An 18,901-nucleotide genomic window follows, 5' to 3' on the forward strand; every position below is an offset into this window, starting at 1 on the left:
TTCCCCAGAATAGGCAGAGGCAGGAAAAGGGTCCAGAGCCAAAGAAAATGCTTTATAATAAGTTCAGGACATTTTTATGGTTGAGAAACTAAATATTAGGCTTGTTCTGACTTTTTATTCTCCTATAACCTCACCTTTGCATATTTACTAGTCACTGTCATTACCGAATGGCTTTCCTAATTTTGTTTTTAATCACTATATCTTTTCGAACCTTACTCATTCACTATCAGTTTAATTTTAAACTGTTAGAAAATAGAGATAGGGTAATACTCTGGTAAATCTATGTCCTGGATAAAATTAGATACACCTTTTGAAAGTATTTATTATTACTATTATTATTAATTTATTTATTTTCCTTAATTTTGGGGCTGTGTTGGCTCTTAGTTGCGGCACACGGAATCTTCGTTGAGGTATGCAGGATCTTTTCGTTAAGGCATGGTCTCTTCGTTGCAGCGCTTGGGCTTCTCTCTAGTTGCGGCGTGTAGGTTTTCTCTCTCTAGTTGTGGTGCGCGAGTTCCAGAAGGCGTTGGGCTCTGTAGTTTGCGGCACCCGGGCTCTCTCTTTGAGGCACGTGAGCTCAATAGTTGTGGCGTGCGGGCTTAGTTGCCCTGCGACATGTGAGATCTTAGTTCCCAGACTAGGGATTGAACTGGTGTCCCCTGCATTGGAAGGTGGATTCTTTACCATTGGACCACAAGGTAAGTCCCTGAAATTATTTATTATTGGTGATGTACATGTCTTATGTCCAAAGTTCTTTCTAAGATTTTTTAGATTGAGGAGACCATTAGTGAAAAATTACTGAATACCACACATCAATAGATAAGTTTAAAATTATGTAGTCCTGGGCTTCCCTGGTGGCGCAGTGGTTGAGAATCCGCCTGCCGATGCAGGAGACACGGGTTCGTGCCCCGGTCCGGGAGGATCCCACATGCCGCGGAGCGGCTGGGCCCGTGAGCCATGGCCGCTGAGCCTGTGCGTCCGGAGCCTGTGCTCCGCAACGGGAGAGGCCACAGCGGTGAGACGCCCGCGTACCGCAAAAAAAAAAAAAAAAAAAAAAAAAAAAAAAAAAATTATGTAGTCCTAAAAGCTTTATTCATTATTTTTAAACTTCCAAATCATTTAAAAATCCATACGCCATAAAATTCACCTCTTTAAAGTATTCAATTCAGTGTTTTTTTAAAAAATATATTCATGAAGCTGTACAATCATCACCACTACCCAATTTTAAGACATTTTAATTACTCCGAAAAGAAATGTCATACCCATTAGAAGTCACTCCCCATTCCACTTTCTCCCCAGACCCTGGCAATGACTAATCTACTGTCCTGCCCCCAGGGATTTGCCTATTAAAAACATTGAATAAAAATGGGATTATACAATATGTGGCCTTTTGTGTCCTGCTTCTTTTCACATAGCATAATATTTTCAAGGTTCATCCATGTTGTAACATGGATCAGTACATTCCTTTTTAGATTTACATAATATTCCATTGTACAGATATACACATTTTGTTTCTTCATTCACCCATTAATGGATACTTGAGTTCTTTACACCTTTTGGCTATAGTGAACAATGCTGCTAGAAATATTCATGTGCAAGTTTTTGTGTGAACATATGCTTTAAGTTCTCTTGGGTATATTCTATGGAGAATTGCTGAGTCATATGGTAACTCTATGTTTAACTTTTAGGGAATTACCAAACTGCTTTCCAAAGCGCCCACACCATTTTGAATTACGAGCAGCAATGTATGAGGGTTCCAATATCTTCATATTCTCATAATTATCTTTTTTATGTTTTAAATTATATCCATCTTAGTGGATATGAAGTTGTATCTTGTGACTCTTATTTGAATTTCCCTAATGATTAATTATGTTGAGCATATGCTTATTGGCCATTTGTGTATCTGCTTTGGAGAAATGTCTATTTAGATCCTTGGCCCATTTTTAAATTGGATTTTTTTTTATTGTTGACTTGTAAATGTTCTTTTGTATATTCAGGATATGAATCCCTTATCAGAGATATGATTTGCAAACATTTTCTCCCATTCTGTCATTTTTTTCTAGTTCCTTGATAGTGTCCATTGGAGCACAAAAGCTTTTATGTTTGATGAAATCCAACTTATCCATTTTTATATTTTTGTTATAAACCCAAGAAACGTGTGCTTAATCCAAGGTCATAATGCTTTTTGCCCATGTTTTCTTCTAAGTTTTATAGTTTCAGTTTTTATATTTTAGGTCTTGATCCATTTTGACTTATTTTTTGTATGTGGTGTGAGGTAGAGGTCCATCTTCATTGTTTTGCATGTGAATATACAGTTGTTCCATCACCATTTGCTGAAAAGATTATTCTTTCTCCATTGAATTGTCCTGGAACCCTTGTTGAAATTCAAGTGACCATAATCATAAGAGTTTATTTCTGGATTCTCAGTTCTATTCCTGTGATCTATAGGTCTATCCTTACATCAGTACCACATTGGTTTTATTCCTGTAGGTTTATAGTAAGTTCTGAAATTGGGATCATGAGTCCTCCAATTTGTTCTTTTTCAAGATTGTTTTGGCTGTTCTAAATGCCCTATTCATTTTTCTGCATCCTTTTTTCTTTCTGGTCCTCTGATTGGATAATCTCAATTGACCTATCTTCAAGTTTGTTGATTCATCTGCCTACTCCAATCTGCTACTGAGTCTTCCAATGTACATTTCATTTCAGTTATTATACTTTTCAACTCCACAATTCATATTTGGTTCTTTTTATGTAAAAAAATTAATAAAAATTTTAAATTAAAAAATTCTATTTTTTTATACTCTCTATTTGGGGAGAAATTGTTTTTAGACTTCTCTTTAGTCTTTAGATTTGTTGCCTTTCGTTTTTTGAACATAGTTAAACTAGCCATTTTAAAGTCTTTTAAACTGTCAGACAGGTCAAATTAGGACAATTCTCTGAGAATTGTTGGGGGATGGGAGCTTCAAACCCATTTGGCTCCTTCCAGGGGCTGCTAGGCTGTTGGTTTTCTTTCACAGTGATGGGGAGTTGGTTTTCAAGGCTACTGTGGAATGAGGAGAAGGGGATGGGCATATGGCAAATTAAAAAGCTTGCTGCTTTTACCAAGATTCTGCTGTCTTTCTTGAATAAACAGATTGTTACATGCCCTTGGTTAATTTCCAGAGTGCTGAAAAAGTTGATTTTTGACAATTTTTGTTAGTGTTTTTGTTGCTTTTATGTAGGAATGGATTTGGGGGGATCCTTACTATACCATTCCTGCTAATGTCCTAATTCTTTCTTTCTTTCTTTCTTTTTTTTTTTTTGGTGGTATGCGGGCCTCTCACTGTTGTGGCCTCTCCCATTCTGGACCACAGGCTCCGGATGCACAGGCTCAGAGGCCATGGCTCACGGGCCCAGCCGCTCTGCGGCATGTAGGATCTTCCCAGACCGGGGCACGAACCCGTGTCCCCTGCATCGGCAGGCGGACTCTCAACCACTGGCACCAGGGAAGCCCCTAATTCTTTATTTTTAAGGAAAAATATACATACATGGAAGGCCTAATTTTTTCTCCCCACATTCTGATACATCACCCAGTGCACCACATTTAGGAGGCTCCCAGTGTAAAATAAAATTTTCAAAAACCTCAATTGAGGTGTATAGCATATGTGAACGCCACACCACATGGCATCATATGATTGCGGTGGCTCCTCCTGACTTTTCAGACCTTCCTGTGGCAGCTCCATCCTCCTGATGAGTTGGGTTGAAACTCTTAGGATTATCTGACCCTTCCTGTACTCTTCTGCTCCCATATCCCCTCAAATGCTTCTTCACAGTTTTATCCATACATAACCTTTTTATCCATTCCCAAGGCACCATTTTCTCTCACGTGCCATCAGTCAGTGAGCTTTGATATAAACACCACTTTGATGAGTTCAATCAGTGATTAGTGGCATAAAACACCATATCTTGTCTTTTTCTGGATAAAAATCTAGTCTTTTTAATGTGACCTACAAATTTTCACAATCTTAACCCGATATGAACTGGAGGTCAGACAAATTGGGTTCTTTCTTCAGCTTAGTTCTTGTGGAATTTTCTGTACCTACTGTTCAGGGTATAAAAGATTATTGAGTGCCTACTATGTGCTAAACTTAGAGTCAGTTCACAGAGATATGGGTAAGTAAACCCACAATTACAATGTACTGTAGCTAAGAACTATGTGGAAGGATCAATTAAGATATCTGAGAAAGTGCCTTTGAAAATGTGAAAAATTTCAGGAGTAAAAGGTATTACTGTGGTTTTTTTTTTTCTTATTTACTTACCTCCAGCATAATACCCTTGAAGATTTAGTCAAGTGTTATGGTGTTTAAATGGTTATAGAATTAGTCTTCCTCCCTAAATATGACAGTATGTGAGAACCCTGGGACTTCTGCATCTGTAGGAGGCCACGTATATAGATGTTGACTGTGTCCTCAGCTTTAAAGCAGGGATGACACCTTCCTGCTTACTCCCCAGGACTGTGGTGAAGGATCGCAGGAGAAGATACACAAGGGGTCATTCTGAAGTGCCTTACAAATTCCACTTCTTATCAAAACAATTATTATAAATAAATAAAAATAAATTATAAAAAACTGTAAACATACTCTCATTTTTATCACCTATGCAGCTCATGCTGTGATGTCTTCATCTGAACATCTGTTTGGACAATTTAATGAGAATAAGTAATTTATTTCTGTTAAGCATTTTGTGGGCTACCTTTTGTGAAGAGTCCTATAACCACACTGTGAAAACATTAAGAATCACTGATATGTCACCAAAAACAACCACGGAGGAAAAGAAAAGCAGTTACTTACTCTCTGCTTTTAATTGTCCAAGGATGGAATTTTCTCCTCTGCACATGGTTCTGAACATATGTAAAGGAAAGAAATAATTATAGAGGTTTCAAAGGTTTCAATTGCAATATCTGTGGGGTAGAGTCCTAATCCAAGTAAAAATAGAGCAAGTGCTTTTATGAGAAGATGCTACATAGATTTTTTAAAAGCCAAAAAAACATATGAATGTCACTTCTGTAATGTTATTGATGGGACAAGTTATTTTAAAGTGCGTAAATGGAAAAGTTATAAAATTGATCTTAGATTTCAGAAAGAGATGCTATTTTTAAAAGATGAGTTATGAATGAGTTTTCCCACTTAGAAAATGTGGTGACTACAAAGATAAACTTAGAATGCCACAATAGATAAGAATACTTACAGAATCATATTACTTTCAGAGGTGAAAAGGGCAAACTTAGCAGAGTAATCTGGAATTAAGGAAACTATTATACCTGAGCTGTCTCTGTAAAGTGAGAAAACCCCTTAAAAGTGAAAAATATAGTCTCAAACAGCTGCCTCTACTAATGATTTTGCTGCTCAAGACTCTGATAATAGTCGATGAATTATAAAGACCGATGAGACAAAAAATTCTACATTCCACCTGCTTGCTCTGTGAAAGTAATTAAAAGTACAGTTATGCCTGGGAAATGCTGATATTATTAAAGATGATGCCAGAAAATAGAGATGTTTTTGCATAATAAAAGGTTATAGTTTTGGTTGCTGAACAAAAGCAAAGCATGTTATTTCATTCAGCTGGTTCAAACCCAAGAAAATAGTTACAGAAAATAATTACAATCGACAATATTCCAAAAATAATGTTAGCATGGCAAATGAAGTGGATAAAATCCAATTAAACATTATGTCAGTGCCTTAAATACTTGAAAAGCTTTGTTTGCCATGTTATAAATCAGATAATATTAGAAATAGGCAAATCTTCAATCCAAGTGTATAGACCAAAGCACAGTTAAAGTTCTCTCATACTGTAATGAGGCAAAATTACCCCAGATGAAACAAAACACCTTATTTGAAACCCTGGCAGACAGAAAGATACAAGCTTAAAAAGTCAGAAAGAAGCAAGAGGATTAAAAAAAAAAGATTTCCACCACAGTGGTGTGCTTAAACTGTGCCTGGAGGACCTTAGATCTTGAGGAGGTGCCTCTAGGGAGGGGGACTCAAGCAAGAGGGCATCTAAGCCCCCAGCCCCAATTTGACCAAGGCCCTGAACCCTTATCTGCTTTACACACTGGGGGTTTGGGGCAAGACTTCATTTGTCCCTCCTCCACAAAAGAATTTGATTAGAAAGGTGGGAAACTACAGGTGGTTCTCACGAACAGGGGATATTAAAAGAAAATATCCAGGCGCTAGTCCTTGCTTTGACTTATTAAGTGTGATCCTGAGTAGGGCTCTTTTGTGCTTCAGGTCACAGAGCTTATAATTGGGAGCTGGATTCATGCCAGGCCTGTCCATTTACCTCTTCTCAGCTAAGTGACCCAAAAAGAACGTCAGGGGGGCCTTTCCATCACTTTCTACAGCACCTCTCTACACCCGCCCACCAGCTAGCACCTCTCACCACCCCCTCATAATCTTCCACTGGCCAAGTCTGAAGTCTCATGTGCCTTTTTGAGTGAATATGGAAACTCTGCTTCTTAGAATATTGAGAACAGGACTTACCACGTTCCCTAAAATTTTAACAAAGTGATGGTAGGGAAAACAATTAAAATTCCAGGAGACAGGAAAGAACCTTCATGCTTCACTTACTGGCAGAGACTATTATTACCAACCTTGCTGAAGGATTGCTGCCTAGAAAAATCATAAACCAATATGTGCAAATCATACCATTTTAAGCATTTAATTTTTTTCTTTCATCTACTTACTGCAAAGGATACGGAAAGCTCAATAACTATCTGGTGGCTTAAAGATAATTTAAAAATTATCTTTAAAAATTAATTATGTATAAAGGACTTCATATCTGTATCTATATAAAGTCCTTGTCTCCATTTATAATATATTAACATATATTAAAGAACAAAAATATTAGTCTTTTTTATATTCATGTATATTGTGTGTATATATACACCTCATAAATGGAGACAAGCACTCTATATATGTGATAGGCAATGAGTATAAAAGAGACACTAATATTTTAGTTCTTTTATACATGCCATGTGTCCTAGGCCTACCATTTATGATTTTAGGCTCTATATGAATTTTATCAACTAGTAAACAGGCCAAGATTCAAAAGCAAAATAAAGCAAAGTGTCCATCTGTTCAATGCTCCACTGAATAGATGTGGAGAAACATTTCCATTGCTTTCGCCAGCTTACATGCATAACTGATTGAAAGCTGTAAATAGAGGATTTTATAACTTTGGCACCTGTAGTTGAAGTGCATTATTGCCTGTAGAGCATTTCCTCCACCGGTTGAAATGTCTCCTTCAAAACCTGGCAGAAGTGGTATCACAACATAAACCCGGTATCTCTGGCTTTCCCTGCAAAATCAGATGGAAAGAGTTGCACACACACACACAAAAAGACACAGTAACAGTTTAAAATGACAGTCAAGCAGTTCACATGGTTTTGGAGATTGAGTGAACGGCTTCCTACAATACATTCTATCACATTCCAGGCTTTGGCAGGGAAGGGGATGCTGTTGGATTAAAGGCCAGAAACTGTTATCCAGACTAACCGTTCATAACAACCTGAAAAATAAGCTGAACTTGGCAGTAAAGTGGGAATTGTACCCACTATCTCTCTATAGCACAATTCTTCCTAGGACAAAATTCACTGTCAAAAAGTCTTGCTTGGATCCCATGGGAGGTGGAGGGGTTATAATAAAGTTTTGAAAAAGACGTTATCCTAACTGTTTTATGTATAACAAGTTATAGCCACAGTACTGAGCTCAGAGTCCAGCAAATAGTAGGCATTCAGTTAGTAATTACTGAGTAAATGAGCTCCCACAGCCTGAATCTCGGGGCAAAAAAAGATATTGGACCCAGTATATTTTCCAATGCAGAAATCAGCATTGTTTAGAAACTCTGATTCATCTCTGAAAACTCTGCTTCAGATGCAAAATGTTACCCTGGGCCTGTCGAGAATTTTGAATGACTGATGTTGAGTTTTAAATCTCCTGTAGACATAACACAATATTTCTTGATCTGCTGTCCCAACTGATTAACAACAGCTTTTGAAAGAAAAGAAACAGAAGCAGAATGTGTGGCTCCTAACTTTGATCTGCATTCAGAAAGTCAGAAATTTGGAGAATAATGTTCAAATAGGTATCGCCTCTTTGGAGGCGAGACTGTTAATATCCTTATCTCTAGAAAACACACAGGAAGAAGAGAAAGTCTGGAGATGACTGTGGTATCCCTTATGGTCAGAATCTCACCAGTTTATGTGAGAAGTCTGCATTCACACGAAGATGCTGCTACAGGTTAATTTTCAAATCGGAACCTACTTAAACTTTTCATAATACTTAATTTCTAAGGTGCATTGTCTTCTAAATAGCTACATTTTTCTTTCAGGTCAATATTATTATTACTCTCAGAGGGGTCAGATTTCATTACTGAGGTCTCTGATGCCAACATACTGTACATATCAGGGCACAGGGAAAGTGCAGTTTGAGACAGAAGCCACGGCCAACAGAAGAACGGAGTCTGGAGGCCTATGAGCTTTAACCGCAGTGCTGAGAAATGAGGAATCTGAACCAGGGTGTTGTAATGGCATGGATTAATCGCTAGATGGCAAACACAGTTTGAGTTGGAAAAAACCCATTTTTAAAAAAAATATAAACGGTTAAAGTTCTCTGTCAAATAAGGGTACGAAGCTCACATTCCTAGATAGTAAACAGGATAGTGGGAAGAACAAAAAGAATACCTAAGCTATTTCCTCACAGCCAGTATTTAAAAGTCCAAACGAATTTTACAGTTGAAAATTGACACCATCTGGCTTCAACTGCCTTTACCGAATCACCTTCCGTCTAGTCCTCCCAGGCCCACATTCCAGTGACTGGACACCACTGCCCTGCGCTTAGAGGTGCACCCCCAGTAAGGTTAGTCAACCTAACTCATCTGCTCCCTGAGCCTGGATGCCCTTCTCTGCCTCGCAGAGAGGAGCTGATAACCGGCTCCTTCCATCAAGCCATCCTGGATGTTCCAGTGAAAACTGGTTTGCTCCTACAGTATTTGTTTTTCTCTTTCTGACTTGCTTCACTCTGTATGACAGACTCTAGGTCCATCCATCTCACTACAAATAACTCAATTTCATTTCTTTTTATGGCTGAGTAATATTCCATTGATGTGTCACATCTTCTTTATCTATTCATCCGATGATGGACACTTAGGTATGCTAACACATATATATGGAATCTAACAAAAAAAAAAAGGTCATGAAGAACCTAGGGGTAAGACAGGAATGGAGACGCAGACCTACTAGAGAATGGACTTGAGCATATGGGGTGGGGGAGGGGTAGGCTGTGACGAGGTGAGAGAGTGGCATGGACATAATATACACTACCAAGCGTAAAGTGGATAGCTAGTAGGAAGCAGCCGCGTAGCACAGGGAGATCAGCTCGGTGCTTTGTGACCACCTAGAGGGGTGGGATAGGGAGAGTGGGAGGGAGACGCAAGAGGGAGGAGATATGGGAACATATGTATATGTATAACTGATTCACTTTGTTATAAAGCAGAAACTAACACACCGTTGTAAAGCAATTATACTCCAATAAAGATGTTAAAAAAAAATTGGTTTGCTCCTGCCTCTGCACTCCCGCTGCACATGGTTGGGATGCCTACTCAGCATCTTTTTTGCTTTACACAACAGTGACAGGTACCTCTGCAAGGCTAGGCTATGTGATAAGCCCTTTTGAAACACAGGACGTGCGTCCACATATCTTTCTGTTTTGGGCAGTGCCCCACAGAGGACCTTTGCACTCAGCATGCACTTGGTACTATTTGCTTTGGGAGGATGGGGTCAGGTTGGAAGAATGTTTGTTTCTGGGAAGACTCTGGTAGACAAGAGGTTAAACAGGATGTTTTTCTTTAAATTAGATTACATCTTATTTGAATTTATTTGATTGTGGTAAAATATATGAAACATAAAATTTACCATTTTCACCATTTTTAAGTGTACTGTTCAGTGTTAACAATTACCTTCACATGTTGTGAACCATCATGATCTCTATTTCCAAAACTTTTTCATGAGCCCAAACAGAAACTGTGATAATTAAGCAGTAACTTCCCATTTCCCCTCCCTGCAACCTCTGGTAACCTCTAATCTACTTTCCGTCTCTAGGAATTTGCCTGGTCTAGATATTTCAGCTAAGTGGAATCAAACAATATTTGTCCTTTTGTGGCTGACTTATTTCACTTAACATAATATCCTTAAGATTCATCCACGGTGTAGGATGGGTCAGAATTTCCTTCCTTCTTATGGCTGAATAATATTCTGTTATATATATAGACCACATTTGGTTTATCCAGTCATCGGTTAGTGGACACTTGCAATGTTTCCACTTTTAGCTATTCTGAATAATGCTGCAGTGGGCACGGGCATATAGTATCTGAGTCCATTTTCAGTTATTTTGGGTATATACCCAGGAATGGTGTTGCTGGGTCATACAGTTATTCTATGTTTAGCTTTTTGAGGAACCACCAAAAAAAAATTACATTTTCAAATGGATAATATATGTTCTCAGTGCAAACCTTCAGAGGTGGGAGATTATATGATGAAAAAACTTCTTTTTCACTCCTTTGTCCCCAGCCTTTGTTTCCCCTCCCTAAGGGCAATTTGCATTACCTTTCATGTTCTTTCAGAAATAGTCTATGAATTTATAAGCATATATATGTATTCTCTCCTTCTATACAAATGTTAGAATACTGTAAACACTTTTCTGAACGATATTTTTTTGTGTGTAATTTATCAGTGTATCCTGGAAATTTTTTGATAACTGTATTTAGAGAGAAGCCTATTTTTTAATAACCGTGACAGTATTCCAAATCCATGCCATAATATTTTAACCAGTTCTCTATTGCTGGGCATTGAACTGTTTCTAATTTTTTGCTACCCCAAAATGCTTATTTTGCTATGTGTGCCAACCCACATAAGTCATCTCTCACATTTATTAGAAGCAGTATTGCTGGTCGTGAATACCAAGTGTTTGTAATTCTGTTTGGAAAAGATGGTTTCCTTTTGCTCATGTGTTTTATAAAAGCAAAAATGACTTCAAAATGTAGACACTGGGAAATGTTCTATAAAAATCTTGTATCTTTAGATAAAGCATATTTGCAAATTTAGTTTGTAGAAATCAGAATATTCACATTTTCTTGTTCTTGGTTAGCTCTATATCAAAATCCTTGCTTCTTTATTTTTATTTTTTTAACACAATGCAGTTCTTGAATTTCCTAAATGATGAAATTTTTTAACTGTGTTCAGCAAATTAGCATAAATGACTTAGATTTTCACTGCTATAGAAAAAAAGGGCTCTGGAATTTCAAACCATAAAGTTGTAGCTAAGTTTAAGCCAATGAAGAGAAAATTCTATGTGCTAACCTGTCCAGTTTCCTTCCTTGATCCGGTCCCCAGAAAATAACAGTTCTTGGCCACCGAGGATTCTAACCTCTTCTGAAACACTGCATCCTCACAATGCTGCGGTGGTGCAAACGATAGCTATCAGCATAGGGCAAGAACCTGAGCCCCTAATGTGCAGAATTATTTATGATCTTAAAAGCAAGAGAAGAGCTAGTGGGCACCAGGCCATCATGCAGGCAACTGCTCCATCCACTTTAGTTCAGAACAATTTTATAAAATTGCATGCTCAGGCTTTTTGTTAAAATAAGTTTTTCTTTCAAAACCCACTAACTCTTATAGCGGTGTTATGTATAATAGATAAAAATTGGAAATGTCCAATAATGGGGGGATGATTAACTAAATTATGTTATGGTCACTCAATGGATGTAACTTCTTACAGCCACTAAAATGACCACTATGATGACTTACTAGCAAAGTACCTCTGGTAGTGTGTTAAAATGGCCCTAAGGCAAAGTTACAATTACAAGACAATTATAGATGTGGCAGGCTGATACTATGAAATATTAAATAATTTTTCCCCTTAAATGTGTTAACTTCCCCCTCTCTGTGACTGGATATATGAAGCAGGCATTGCTCCTAGGATGGCGCTCTCACAGAGGAACCAGGGCACAAAGATGTCAGCTTCTTAGGTTTGGGAAACTGGGGAGAGATCCTTTGAGTTGAGACGGGAGTATAAAGAAATAAGAGGAATTTCCCTGGTGGTCTGGTGGTTAAGAATCCACGCTTCCACTTCAGGGGGCGCGGGTTCAATCCCTGGTCAGGGAACTAAGATCCCACAGGCTGTGCAGCGCGCCCAAAAAAATAAATTAAAAAAAAAAAAAAAAAGGAAGAAGAAATAAGAGTCAGACTCAGTGCAGGGACCCTCTACTGGCAGCAGTAGAGGAGAAGGGACAGAAAGGCAGGTTTTAGAGGAGAAGGCTGCGGACCCCAGGTTACAGTAAGCAGATGCCAGAACAAGCTTGACAGATCGATACTGAGTGCTAGAAGCCCCTTCCCAAAGATCCAGGGCCCCTTAGCGTCTATACCAAGGATAGGGGAGGGGAGGAAAGCCCAGGAAGCACCCTGACGGACTGAATACGGAGCAGAAATGAGAAACCACTGAATTTGGCCACATTTATCAGGAAGTGACTAAACGAAGTTTCCTTCTATTGTGTGGAAAAGGGACTTGAGACAGAAATCCAAGTGAGTTACAGGAAAAGGAAATAAATTACAACTCAGAAAATATGTCTGTATATTAATATGGACCAAAAAGAAAATAGGAAAACAAAAAGTAAATTGTTTAGGTGATGAGAATGTGGGATCTTTAATATTTTCAATTTCTGTGATTTGCTGAAATGCTGCTTGTCCCTTTAAAAACAAGTCCTAGTTCACCAACGTAAATGGGTCTTAGCAGTGGTTTTCCTCCAGCTTCCCACCTTGTTCTCTCCGGAAGAACCCCTCCTCCTTCACCTCCTCCTTCCCCAGCATGGTGGGTAGTCAGGGCTCTTTTGCTCAGAGTGGGGTCTCAGGACCTATAAGAAGGCCCCAAAGGAGCTCATTGTGTTTCTCCAGTGACAAGACGCTTTACTTTTTGAGAATCTGAGATTTATAGATCATGTTTCATTGCCATAAGCTTCAGGAGCTGGTATAAATCCTCTCGTTGTAGATTTTGCAGCAGTGAACGCTGCCAGAAGTAAGAATTGTGGTTGGGGATTAGTGGTTTTTTTGGTTTTTTTTTTTTTTGTGTGTGTGTAGAGAATTTTATTCTATAGTGGTATCAGTTATGGGAGAATTGGATCTGTAGCTTCTCAGTGGTTTGGGACATAGCCCATTTTATGTTGTGTTTGGCAAATCTTTTAAAATGCAGTAAACCTTTCTGGGCTTCAGTTTTCTCATCTGTAAATGAAGGAGTTGGTGAAAATCATTGTTAGTCCACTAGAAATGCTGGTTTTATTTAGCACTGACTTTGCATATCATATGTGAGATTTTTATAGATTATGACATTACATATTGTGTGTGCACACAAAAACACACACACATAATTTTTTTCTGTTGGTTATCTTTTGATAACAGCAAGCTTTCAAATGTAAGAATGTTCAGGGTTAGTCTAGCATGTGTGACTTAGACTTCACTCTGGACTTGATAACCTTTGGCAGGCATGTCCCTCAGTATCTCTTAAATAAGATTCTACAAAACCTCTTATTAAACTGTTCCCACAATGGCCCAGCGATTTTCATTCTCTCTCTCTTTTTTTTTTTTTTTTTGCCGTATGTGGGCCTCTCACTGTTGCGGCCTCTCCCATTGCGGAGCACAGGCTCCGGACGCGCATGCTCAGCGGCCACGGCTCACGGGCCCAGCCGCTCTGCGGCGTGTGGGATCTTCCCCGATCGGGGCACGAACCGCGTCCCCTGCATCGGCAGGCAGACTCTAAACCACTGCACCACCAGGGAAGCCCCATTCTCATTTTTAAGAAAGAGTCTCTCCCTTCCTTCATCTCTCTGCCAGGGCACATGCTCAGACTCAAAATGATTTCTGGCCTCTGACCAGTACTAATCTTTACTCTCTCTATCTGCTGAGATTATCATTTATATAATTTTTGGAATCAAATAAAAGCAATTAAATGATCTAAATCAAAAGTTCTGCCATTGGGCTTCCCTGGTGGCGCAGTGCTTGAGAATCCGCCTGCCGATGCAGGTGACACGGGTTCGTGCCCCGGTCCGGGAAGATCCCACATGCCGCGGAGCGGCTGGGCCCGTGAGCCATGGCCGCTGAGCCTGCGCGTCCGGAGCCTGTGCTCCGCAACGGGAGATGCCACAACAGTGAGAGGCCCTCATACCGCAAAAAAAAAAAAAAAAAAAAAGTTCTGCCATGATCTGTCATCTCTGCCCTAATGTAACCTCTTCTCCATTAATTTCATAGAGCTTGGAGATTATCCCACAAGATAAAATGTGAAACCAGCCATTGGCATACTTCATTTTCATATTTTTCTTCTTTTATTATAACTGCAGCTTAAATTTTGTTAAGACAATGGTTCTGAAATATACCCAACATGTCCTTTCAACTTGGTACACAAATTATAAGATGTGGTAATTATAGGATGTAGATTTTTCTTTAAACCTAAGAAATTTTTATCTATCAAGCAATTACTTAAAAAAAATGTTCATCTGGGCTTCCCTGGTGGCGCAGTGGTTGAGGGTCCGCCTGCCGATGCAGGGGACGCGGGTTCGTGCCCCGGTCCGGGAAGATCCCACATGCCGCGAAGCGGCTGGGCCCGTGAGCCATGGCCGCTGAGCCTGTGCGTCCGGAGCCTGCGCTCCACAATGGGAGAGGCCACAACAGTGAGAGGACCGCGTACCACAAAAAATAAATAAATAAATAAATAAATAAAATGTTCATCTGATTTTTAAAAAAATTGTAAATAAAGTACCTCTTCTAGATTTCTTGCAGGCTTAACATTAGAACATTTCTACTTCCCTTGAAATGAGGGAAGCTTTGTAGCTGAGCTACAAAAGTAGCACAAGGTAAAGAGCACAAGTTTAAGTCCTAAAGATGTGGTCTGAGACCCAATTCCACTCATCAATAGCTGCATGATGTGGGCAAGTTACCATAATCGCACTTGGCCTCAGCTGCCTCATCTGTAGAATGGAAATCATTATGCATCCACTTCATAAGGCTGATGTGAGAATTAAATGAAGCAATGCATAAAATGCACCTTGGATGTGGAATGACTCAAAAACGATTTGATAACATTATTAATCAATTAACAACCAGTGATCTCAATTGGAAAGCTTCAAAGAATCATCAACAGTGCCTAAAATTAAAACAAAGCAAAGCAAAACTGAACACACATTACGTTTCAGAATACATTTTATTTTATATTTTGGGGGAAGGTGTAATCCAATCAATAATGGGGAATCCAAAAATTGATTCCCATGAGGAGTCAGCTATAGCTTTCTGGCAGGACACCTCTAGACAGTGTTTTAATCATGTGCCTCTACTTGTCACAGGATGAAGAAGTGCCAGAGATAGGGAACCAAAGCAAGTTGTCCTTATCTAGCAATAGTCATTTAATAATTTAAAATGAGGCACATTAAACACCTCTTTCATTAAAACATTTGTTTCTAACATAAATATTAATTTCTAAATAGTTGATTTGATATGTGGTTCTTTGTCCCTGCTAGAATTTACCACGAGCTAGCATATTTCCAGATGATGAATTTCCTGGAAATAACATAATTTCTTACATGAACTGGTGCTTTACGGTTTTCAAATTGCTTTCACATCTATTCATACGAGATAGGTAAGGCAGATATTATTATTCTCTTTGTTGGTGAAAAAACAGAGTGCCAGAAAGGCAAAAATGATAGATTCAAAAGGTCACATACCTGTAGACACAGAGTTGGGAAGAACTCAGATCTCCAGACATCTGGTTCCCAATTAATTTCAGATTCCCCAGAGGAGGTCCCTCATACCATCACTCATGGGCAAACTGCAAGCACTATCTGGCACTGGTCTACAGTTATAGGAAGCATGAAGAGTTTGAGTGATTTTCAAAATTGTGTATTTTCCAAGGCAGTTTAATTGTGTATTTTCCAGTGCAGTTTAATATTAAAACACAGAAGCATTAAATCAACTGCCTAGTTTCATTGCATGTGTCAAACTTGTGGTGATAACAGTGCAAAATGCACTCTCTCCCTCCAAACTTTTTAGCAGGGCAGCAAAATTATGCATGTCAAGTTTCCATAAGCAACAATGGTTTCATCCTCAGAAACCGTACATTCATGGCACACAGTGTTTTAAAATGTTTTCTACTTGGACCACTCTTCGTTTTGGCTTATTCAAACATGGTATAAGCCAGTCAATTCTAGACTGTGGATTATGATTTCTTCTCCCTGATCTCTAGTCCTATTTGAGTTGTCAAAGACAGGCTTCCAGTGGGTTGGGAGCTGGTCTCAACTCGAAGACAGTTTTACTTTTTTAGAGCAGACCTTTTGTTTTCTGCAGAGATTCCCACAGATTCCCACAGATTTTTAGTTCAGCTTGGGGTGAACAGTATTCTGAGGCTCTAGGTCACAAATCAGATCATGGAGGCTTGGCCTGTTTCTGTAAAGAATTATGGATGCTGGAGAGGATGTGGAGAAAAGGGAAGCCTCCTACACTGCTGGTGGGAATGTAAATTGGTGCAGCCACTATGGAGAACAGTATGGAGGTTCCTTAAAAAACTAAAAATAGAGCTACCATATGATCCAGCAATCCCACTCCTGGGCATATACCCTGAGAAAACCATAATTCAAAAAGATACATGTACTCCAATGTTCGCTGCAGCACTATTTACAATAGTCAGGAAGCAACCTAAATGTCCATTGATGGAAGAATGGATAAAGAAAATGTGGTACATATATACAATGGAATATTACGCAGCCATAAAAAAGAACGAAATAATGCCATTTGCAGCGACATGGATGGACCTAGAGATTGTCACACTGAGTAAAGTAAGTCAAAGACAATATCTTATGATATCGCTTATATGTGGTATCTAAAAAAATGGTACAAAAGAACCTATTTACAAAATAGAAATAGAGTCACAGATGTAGAAAACAAACTTATGATTACCAAGGGGCAAAGTGGGGGAGAGATAAAGTGGGGAACTGGGAATGACATATACACACTACTATATACAAAATAGATAACTAAGAAGAACCTACTGTATAGCACAGGGAACTCTACTCAATACTCTGTAATGACCTATATGGGAAAAGAATCTTAAAAAGAGTGGATATATGTATATGTATAACTGACTCACTTTGCTGTACAGCAGAAACTAACACAACATTGTAAATCAATTATACTCCAATAAAAATGAATTTACAAAAAAAGAATTACAGCTGCTGAGAAAGAATGAGGAGAAAGTGAGGGAAGCAGAGAACTCACTTTAGGGAACTGGTGTGGGACCGGATTCCAGCACTGGCAGAAAAGTAAAGGCTCAGCCCAGTTGAGAGAAGTTGGCAATTTAAAGATGCCAATCTCTCTAGGGTGGGAGGGTCCTGGAAGAGAGTCTGTGTTCCTTGGTCAGGCTGGCCAAATGCTGACTGTCATTTCCCTCCATCTGCTTTGTGCTCTATTCTATTCTTTTTCCAACAACCAAAGTTATACTTGTTGCTAGGCACGTGACTCTGGCAGGGAAGTTCTGAGTTTCAGAAGAGTTGAGAGCAGAAGAGTGAAAGGAAGAGAGGGGAGGGGTGAGCTTGAGGATGGCACACGACAGCCCTCAGTGAGAAGGAGGGGAGCCACTGCAGGCAGCCTGCAAGATAAGCTTTCTAATTCTACCTTTACCTTTTTCCTAAGAATACAAGCTCACAGATTTGAAATTATTCAATGAAAATATATTTTACAGTTTGGAATTAACACAGGAGAGAAACGATAATGTGGAGATACAGAGGAGGGGGAACATGTAAAATAGGTTTCCAGGATATGTGTGTGTACCCACTAAGTTTGAATGTGTGATATACAAACCACTTTAAAATGTGACTGTCAAAGCAAGTGAGATTATTGAGAGATCAGAGCTAAATGACACACGGTTAATGTGAAATTTGACGAACTCATTTCCCAGGTTCTACAAAGTGAGCTTGAAATTGCCACCCTTTAAGGTGCTCTGTGAACGTCTAAGCAGGAGATAAAATCTGCAACAGATGCTACCTTACCATACTCTCTTACCGTGGATCCCAGGGTCACTGGGAAATGTTCAATCAGAAAATATCTTAACATTCCTTCCAGCCTTAAAGTGCTATGATTTTAGAAGAAGTCCAGGTATTAAAAGACAAATTAATATGCTAAAGAAAAATATTCTTTCAGGCTCCCAAACACTTAAAAACAAATCTTACAGATACTTATTAAACCATGTACTAATAAGTGAATAACTGGGATGAGTGAAGTTGAGATTCATCCTACTCTCCTAATTAGCTGTCAAAGTTCCAAAATTCATGATTCACTGCTCAGCCCAATGAGCTCATTTGTCAATTTAATGTATTTTTGTGACATTTCAATTTCATGAAAAAAATTATTTTTCTTTTTTGTCAAATGTGCTTTATAAAGGGGATACTCCTGCATCAATAAAATGCAAGAGTTGTCAGAAATATAATGCAGTTTTGTAAATGGGACATAAATTGACCCAGAAAATTGGGAGACTGGAGACTGGAAAGGATGCAAGGAATCTCTGTGTGTACATATGTGTTTAACTGGAAACAAGACTGTTTTTAAGTCATCTCAGAAACAGTCCTTGGTGACTTTCTTAATAAAAGCATATGAGAAGGCAAAGAATAAAGGTCACTTGTAAAAACACAGACCATCATTCATATTTATGGCCATATATGCTGTTCTAGATGAGTACTATATAATCCTGGCTGTGCCTGTGAAATATTATAAAATACAGGTACTTGGGCCCACCTCCAGAAAATTCTGATCCAGCAAGCCTGGAGTTGAGTCCAGCCCTCT

At 38.9% G+C, this 18,901-nt stretch overlaps 1 protein-coding gene across 4 annotated transcripts in view; it reads right to left on the reverse strand.

Moving 5' to 3' along the window:
- PLD1 (phospholipase D1) overlaps nucleotides 1–18,901 on the reverse strand; it is a 217,957-nt gene that overhangs the window by 29,842 nt on the left and 169,214 nt on the right. For all 4 annotated transcript variants that reach the window (XM_067034017.1, XM_067034016.1, XM_067034015.1 and 1 more), the window contains 2 exons: nucleotides 7,222–7,335; nucleotides 4,830–4,879 (listed from right to left, as the gene is read on the reverse strand). In XM_067034017.1, the coding sequence (XP_066890118.1) occupies nucleotides 4,830–4,879; nucleotides 7,222–7,335 (164 nt within the window). The remainder of the gene's footprint in view (nucleotides 1–4,829; nucleotides 4,880–7,221; nucleotides 7,336–18,901) is intronic.

Source organism: Kogia breviceps, chromosome 5 (genome assembly GCF_026419965.1).
Source record: "Kogia breviceps isolate mKogBre1 chromosome 5, mKogBre1 haplotype 1, whole genome shotgun sequence".
NCBI classification, from domain to species: Eukaryota; Metazoa; Chordata; class Mammalia; order Artiodactyla; family Physeteridae; genus Kogia; species Kogia breviceps.